At 43.0% G+C, this 8,241-nt stretch overlaps 1 protein-coding gene across 2 annotated transcripts in view; it reads right to left on the bottom strand.

Moving 5' to 3' along the window:
- Positions 1 to 1,321: 1,321 nt before the first annotated feature.
- The window catches only part of PROKR1 (prokineticin receptor 1), a 34,376-nt gene continuing 27,456 nt past the window's right edge, over positions 1,322 to 8,241 (bottom strand). For both annotated transcript variants that reach the window (XM_066595465.1, XM_066595464.1), the window contains one exon: positions 1,322 to 5,540. In XM_066595465.1, the coding sequence (XP_066451562.1) occupies positions 4,844 to 5,540 (697 nt within the window). In that variant the 3' untranslated portion in view covers positions 1,322 to 4,843. The remainder of the gene's footprint in view (positions 5,541 to 8,241) is intronic.

The raw sequence follows: 8,241 nt of genomic DNA, 5'->3' as shown, positions 1-8,241 counted from the left end.
TGCGCAAGCGCGTCTAAAATCGCCAGAAGAGGCGATTTTAGATGGATCCATGGAGACCAGGACGCCAGCAACGGAGCAGATAAGTGAAATAACTTCTGTATGGCTCATAATTAATGCACAATGTACATTACAAAGTGCATTAATATGGCCATACAGAAGTATATAACCCCACTTGCTTTCATGAGACATCTCCTTTAAGGACTAAGCCAACAAGCTTGTGCTTCCTTCTCTAGAGGAGGAGAAGGAAAAGAAGAATAAACACAAAGAGAGATGAACAACTCCATACAGATGTTGGTCAGATTTCAATTGTTTCCTCAGGATGTTTAGATACAGTTGAAAAATATTGAGGATGTCAAAAAATTATTTAAAAAAAACAATGCTCATCTACTGTGAGTCTCTGCTGCTGCGGTCTACACTCATTTCCAGGTCCAGCTTGTTGGAGCATGTGACCCCCGGTCTCAGTACCTGTTGAAGCAGGTTGGCCACAGCAGTTAGGTGCTTAGATGGGCATGTGACTGATGAAATCAGAGATCAGAGAGGAGTGGAGACTGTGGGAAAGCCTGCAGTCTGCAGGGTCAGGGCAAGGTATGAGCGCATTTTTTTTGCCAAAAGGAGGGGGGGGGGGGGGCGGGTGTTTGAATATTCATTTACTGGACCCACTCAGGTATTAAAACTGTCCTAGTGACAAGTCCTATTTAAGAAACCAGTTCAAGTGCTCCATTCACTTAAAGGGGTTGTCCCGCAAAAGCAAGTGGGTCTATACACTTCTGTATGGCCATATTAATGCACTTTGTAATATACATCGTGCATTAAATATGAGCCAAACAGAAGTTATTCACTTACCTGCTCCGTTGCTAGCGTCCCCGTCTCCATGGTGCCGTCTAATTTTCAGCGTCTAATCGCCCGATTAGATGCGCTTGCGCAGTCCGGTCTTCTTCTTTTCTCAATGGGGCCGCTCGTGACGGAGAGCGGCTCCTCGTAGCTCCGCCCCGTCACGTGCCGATTCCAGCCAATCAGGAGGCTGGAATCGGCAATGGACTGCACAGAAGACCTGCGGTCCACCGAGGAAGAAGATCCCGGCGGCCATCTTCACCAGGTAAGTAAGAAGTCACCGGAGCGTGGGGATTCAGGTAAGCACTGTCCGGTTTTTATTTTTAACCCCTGCATCGGGTTTGTCTCGCGCCGAACGGGGGGGCTATTGAAAAAAAAAAAAAAACGTTTCGGCGTGGGACAACCCCTTTAAACAAGTTCCAGTATGCAAGTTACAAATACAGTGAAACAGTGACATTTAGGATGTAAGAAATCTCAACACACAAAGGAATTCATGAGAACACATTTACTTAAAAACATGGCTTGTGAAAAGCATACATTTTTGTGAATAAATCTGCAGTTTAACCACCATATTTACACAGTACAAATTACATATACACATTCAATACATACTGAGAGCGGGAAAATTGTGTTTTTTTTTTTTCACATTTAGCACATCCACATCCAAACAAGAAGTCTACTTTTTGTGAAATCCACTAAGGTAAAAAAAAATAAAAACCCTCCAGCTTGGCAGCAGAAATGCAGTCCTAAGCTCTCGCTCACGACCTGAAGGTTGCAAGTTCAATCTACGCTTGGATCAGGTAGCCGGCTCAAGGTTGACTCATCCTTCTGAGGTCGGTAAAATAAGTACCCAGCTTGGTGGGGGGTAAAAAAAAATAAATTACCTGAAAGCGCTGCAGAATAAGTTGGCGCTATACAAATAACAAGATTTAATGATTAGGTTATGCTGATGATTTTCTTAATTCGCCATTACATTGAAACCTCAACAAGTTAGATAGGAATACAACTTAGATGTGCGTCTGCCAAATACTCTGTCTTGGTGAGTTTTAGCGATCATCTAATGTGTATGGGGCAGTCTTGATTCACCCTGTTAGCAATTGTTGGGCTTTCCTCAGAACACATCCACACTTGGACTTTTAGACTGGCCTTACACATTAGATATGAAAAACCGAAAGAAAAAAGCACCTCCTTGGCAGAATTAAATTAGGTCAAGCTGAAACATTGAGCTTATGTTGCTGTCATTCTCACAGCACTTTAATCACTAGAAGAACACTTTCCGTGGCTTCCACTTGCATTGTGCAACGCAGAGTGGGATGAACTATTAGATGTCAACTGCAAGTAACGGGGTCTATTGGGTGCAATCCAAGGACCACTCCAAGAGCTAAATCATAGACATTTGGTAACAATGAAACCAGATGTTTTGGATGTGTATCGGGCCCTTTGTCAGTTTACACTGATGTGTGTTCACTGTATAAGCTGATGAAGGGTCCTGTACAGAAAGGAAACGTGTTATTTCAAAGTCACCAAATGAATAATTTATGAGTTTCCTTCTGTAGTGGTTCATGGATTGCACCCAATCATCTCTGTTACTTGCAGCTGACATCTTACTCATGAGATAACAGTCGATGAACAAACTCTCTCTCCCACCTTTTTTCCTGATACACAGGAGCTCATGTGTACTGAATGGGAAGAGGGATGTACGCCGCTGCCAAACACCTATGGTGATGGTTCATCTCCCTGAGAACATAAAGATTGGGCAAATCGAAATCTAACTGCATAATCCTTAGTTCTCCCAGCATTTAGGATTGCAGGAGAGTTGTGTGAGATGTGTTATTTCAAAGTCCCCAACACATTAGATGATTGGCCGATCCCACCAAATTTTCCGAGGTTGGTTGATATGTCCAATGTGTATAGGTAGTTTTACATAATATCTTTGGACTTCAACAAATGAAAAAAAAACAGGAGAGAAAAGGAAGCAGATCTAAATGTAGTACTAAAGGACAATGAAATGCTCTGAAAATACAGGGTTATTCGAAAAGAAGGAGCAGATTTGGGGATTTAATTACAAACTACAAAAAAGAGGAACACAATCCACACATCACTGAGAAGAGGAAGGGTCAAAGTTTTTTTATGACCTATCATTAGGTTCCATTTTCTCCCAAATCGCAGAGCTGTTTATTGTTGTTTACAGTTTATAGAAAAATGGAGACACCACAGGAGAAATCATTTTGTGTTCTTGCTTTTGCTTTGCTTGTGACGAGGAGGCTGTTTTTGGAATCAACACCGGAATTCACTCTGCACTTAAACAATGGATTCACACTTAGCATACTCAAGCACAAAAAACTATTTCCCCAGTGGTGTCGCCATTTTCCTATGAACAACAAGAAACAGTGCTCCGATGTGGCAGAAAATATAACTTACCGTTATGTGTTACGTTCATGGAGGGCTTATCCACCTTGCCGGCACGAACAAACTAAGAAGGGGATTCACACCAAGACATAATGGGCGAAGATGGACACACAAGCAAACATAGGGGGGTAGTGGTAGGTGTGTGGACCCTAACCACAAGCAGGGCGATTGTCCTGACAAGAAACAGCGCTGCAACTCATACCCAAAGGCCTAGTCTGTCCCTAGATGGAAAGTAGGGAAGAGGACAGAACTAGACAGATATAAGATAAATCCTATAGGTATTCAACACAGATATCGCATGCACACCCTACATACCAAACAAGACATGGATTCAGGCATCCGCACACCTATGGATGGAGGGGATTCAGGCGTCTGCACACCAAAGGACGGAGGGGCAAAAACAACACCAATGTGAATTTCAATCTGGATCCAGGCATACATCAACAGAACATAGAATCTAGACTCAAATACCAATAGGCTGACTACACCCATTTGACACAACATAGAGCTTGACTCACCAAACAGAGAGCGGCACAGCACACAACCAGCTAGACTACTGAATGACCCATCCCCAGGAATGGGTGTGACTGGGTTAAACATATTCACATCATAGAGGATTGGACAATCAGGGGACACACCTCCCTGCTCACCAATCAATGCCTACACCATAGAATATATTACAGCAGAGTGGAGAGGAAGGCCCCAGTGAGGTCTATTTAACAGACAATGTCACAGGGACCTTTTGCAGTGACAGGAAAAAGACAAAGAACAGAGTTGAAGGCATAGCCACTTGGACCAGGCTGACGTAATAATGCCACCCTTGTTCCTTAACCTGCTACAGATCGCACACCGTTACGGTATGTCATAAAAAATGTTGAACCTTCCTTTTTTCAGTGATGTGCGGATTGTGGACCTCTCTTTTGTAGTTTGTTTGTAATTAAATCCCCAAATCTGTTTCTTCTTTTGGAACAACCCTGTATATTCCAATGCACAAGACTCTCACTTGAAGGAGTTATGCTGCTTTGGGCACAACTCTAAAAAACACCAATTGCTCTGTAGACGTAACTCTTTTTTGGTGCTGCAAGCTTCAAGCCATCATGAGAATGGGGAGGCATTGTCCAGGACACCTCAAATCCATTACAAGGTACAATGGAAAAAACATTACCAGTGGTGCTGCTCAATGGAACCGTAAACTGGACGTTCCTAATATCACTGTATGCACTATACTATATACCACTATATGGCTCCATAAATATGTTTGGACACATCTACTGGTGTTAGAAGCTTGCTCTGTACGGTTCCATCAAGTATCGACATTGGTGATGGTTTTTCCATGGTCTTTTTTAAGCTTAACACCATTCTATTCATACGATTTGACCTTTTTGGCTCGAAAAGCACAACCAATCAGATATGGTCGAGCAATTCAGTTCTGGACTTTATTGCTCATTCAGACCCCTGAATGCATATCCCATCTTCGAAAAGTCTCACCAATAAAAGGATGAAAGCGGCCATTAATTAAGAGCATTATATCTTATCATATCAAAGTGAATGGAACCAACTACTTCTGCGCTACTCTTTCAATGAATCTACCGTTACAAATAAATTACTTTAGCTTGATACAATCGACCTCTTCGGTGATTGGCAGAGCGCTCGTCTTCATATCGATCTCGGCACTACTTTTACTTCCATTGTAGGTGGACCTCCATTTCAGAAGCATGATCTTTTTGAAATACTTCATGGTATTGTTTTTGACAGTCACAAAGCACATGGTATTGATCATGCTGTTACTCATTGCAATGCACTCCACGATGTAGAAAGCCGAAAGAAAATGCTTCTCTTTAAGAAAAACAGTTGGGAAAAAATCACGAACGATGGTAAATCCATAAAACGGTGCCCAACACAGGACATAAGCTGTGAGGATGCACATCAGCACCAAAACAGTTTTTCTTCGGCATCGAAGACGTTTGCGGATTTGCTCTGTTTGGAACCCGGGGACAGTTTTAAACCAAAGTTCTCTGGAAATCCTGGCGTAGCACAGAGTCATTGTTAAAACTGGACCCACAAACTCAACGGCAAAAATTAAAAGAAAATAAGACTTATAATAGAACTGTTGGTCAACCGGCCAAATCTGACCACAAAATATCTTCTCTTGATCGTCCACAATGAAGAGTACAGTTTCTGTAGTGTAATATGCCGATGGGATGGCTATGAGTAACGAGATAATCCAGACCAACGCAATCAGCAATGAGGCAGTTTGGTAATTCATTCGAGGTTTCAGAGGATGTACTATAGCCAGGTACCTGCAATTAAAAAAAAAAAAGGTCTGAAATATTGTAGGCCAAGTCAAATGGACAACATGATAAATATGTTATAACCATCACACAATGATCCTTCCATGTCCAAGCACAGAGAAAGTTCCATCTAAATTCCAATGCAAGGACTTACAAACAGCACTATAGATCTGAGCTTCCAGGACTCTGTGAGTATGACTGAAGGGACGAATCTTGTACTTAAAGGGGTTTTCTGGGACTACATTTTTGATGACCTATCCTTAGTATAGGCCATCAATAGTTGATCAATGAGTGTCTGCCACTTGCATTCTCCACCAATCAGCTGATTGAAGTGACATTAGTGCTTGGGTGGGCTCTGCTGTTACTTCAGTCCATACCAGGCACAGCAATGTACATTGAATAGTGGCTGTACCTGGTATTGCAGCACAGTTCCATTCACTTTTAATGGGACTGAGTTGCTCCCAGGCCATGTGACTAGTGAATGTGAAATTGCTCACAGTTGTGCCGTGGTCTCTTCAATTAGCTGATCGGTGGGGATTTTGAGTGGCAGACCCCCGCCAATCAACTATTGATGACTAGTGTCGTCCCAGAAAGCCCCTTTAAACAAAACCTAGTTTGGAAACTTTCTGGTCTCAGCAGGTCTGACTTTTCTAACCCCACACAATCAGCCCCCCTTTTTGGGAAATGGTGCACTTGGCTACTGAAGGAGACATGTAGCATTCGATGCTGGCTGTTCAAATGACCTATAGTCATCTTCTCTCATTGGACCATATAATATATTACATGTCAGTGCCTAAATGAACAAAATTAAGTTTGTTTTCTACTTGCTCTTGTACAAGCATACTGTACATGGTTATATGACAGAGTCGTGTTGTGCATGACATATTGTATGCACTGATATACTAATACAAAGATACAAGGGCAGTTACAAACACACTTCCTTCCATATAGCATTTAGCCTGTTCTTCTTGCTTGGACATTATGGTTATGCCTGCCCTTGTATCTCTGTATGTGAGAATAGGTGCAAAAATGTTTGGATATGGTGCAACCTTTTTGCGGAAATGAGCATAGTGTCTGGCATAAATCTAACTTGTTGTCAGGGTTTGAACCTGGGAGCTCCTGTGCTATGGACAGGCTCTCTCCCTGGTGAGCTATCCAACCTCCTGGACAAGCTCCTTTGTTGATCATAGTATTGATCTGGCTCCTGATCTAGTTCCTGTTTCTCTGTCCTGACCCTGCCCTACTGCTAATTAGCACTTCCTACAAAAACCTAGCCCTCCACTCCCTCAGTACCAGATCATTGGGCTTCACAGCCTTGATCTAGTGTCTCTCCTCCTTCTCCACTACAAGTGACTTGAAGACTTCCTGATAATGACTCCTAGCTTCCCTCCTGACAACGCTACCCACCTCATTCTTCTGTCCTGCACACAAAATCCACCCATTGCCGACTTCTGGCTTTTCATCAGACTACAATACCCACCTCATCCTTCTGTACTGCATACCGAGACCGCCTGTTGCTGACTTCTGGCTTTCCATCGGACTATGTTACCCACCTCATCCTTCTGTACTGCATACTGAGACCGCCCGTTGCTGACTTTTGGCTTTCCATCGAACTACATTACCCACCTCATCCTTCTGTACTGCATACCGAGACCGCCTGTTGCTGACTTCGGGCTTTCCATCGGACTACGTTACCCACCTCATCCTTCTGTCCTGCATACCGAGACCGTCCGTTGCTGACTTCTGGCTTTCCATCGGACTACGTTAACCACCTCATCCTTCTGTACTGCATACTGAGAACACCCATTGCTATCTTCTGGCTTTCCACCGAACCACATTACCCACCCCATCCTTCTGTACTGCATACTGAGACCACTGTTGCTGACTCCTGGCTCGTCCCTTATTACCTCTCCAGATCTGAACGGCTACTACACCCATGGCTACTAGTTTTATTGGTTTAAAACTAGCAAATCACACGTTTCGGAGACGGAACCACTTCCTCAGAAATGCTGGGTCCTCAAATACATTTTCTCAGAAGAGCTCCATTTTATCTTTGCACTTCTCTCCTATCTCTATATCAGTGTATCATTAACTATGATTTCTGTGATCTCTGAATAGATTTGACCTGTTTTTCCGTGTCTTGTTTGTACATAGGGGGGTATGTTCCTTCAGATGCTAGGTTATTGAGGGGGTGAATATGGTGTCATGCAGAAGCAGCATTTGGTGGCACACGGAATATTGACATACATGGAACTGAAAGGGACTCTGTGGACCACCATATCAAATGAATGCTAAAGGTTTTGTCATATGCGTGAGGCCCAGTGGTAAAACCAATGTAAACAGCAATAGAGCTAAATTAATTTGGCTTTACTAGGTGCACTACGGGAACTGCCATTCTTTAGTTCTGGCTTTTACTTTTTATGCAATGATATTGATACAAATCACCATTATTTCAAACTTTAATCATTTTAATAAGTATCCCAAACTGAATGATCAGTAACACATTTAATGCACAAACATTAACAATGCAGGGCATCGTCCTCCACAGCCCTCTACACAACCCTCATCATCCTCCACAGTTCTCCAATCTCCCATCGTCATCCACAGTCCTCCAAACAACCTCTATCATCCTCCAGACAACTTCAAATATACTCCACACAACCCCTATTGTCCCCTGCAGCCCTCCAAACAATCCCTCATTGTCCTCCAA

The sequence above is a fragment of the Eleutherodactylus coqui genome, chromosome 3 (assembly GCF_035609145.1).
Source record: "Eleutherodactylus coqui strain aEleCoq1 chromosome 3, aEleCoq1.hap1, whole genome shotgun sequence".
In the NCBI taxonomy this organism is placed as follows: Eukaryota; Metazoa; Chordata; class Amphibia; order Anura; family Eleutherodactylidae; genus Eleutherodactylus; species Eleutherodactylus coqui.
This window is presented reverse-complemented; position numbering and strand designations above follow the sequence as displayed.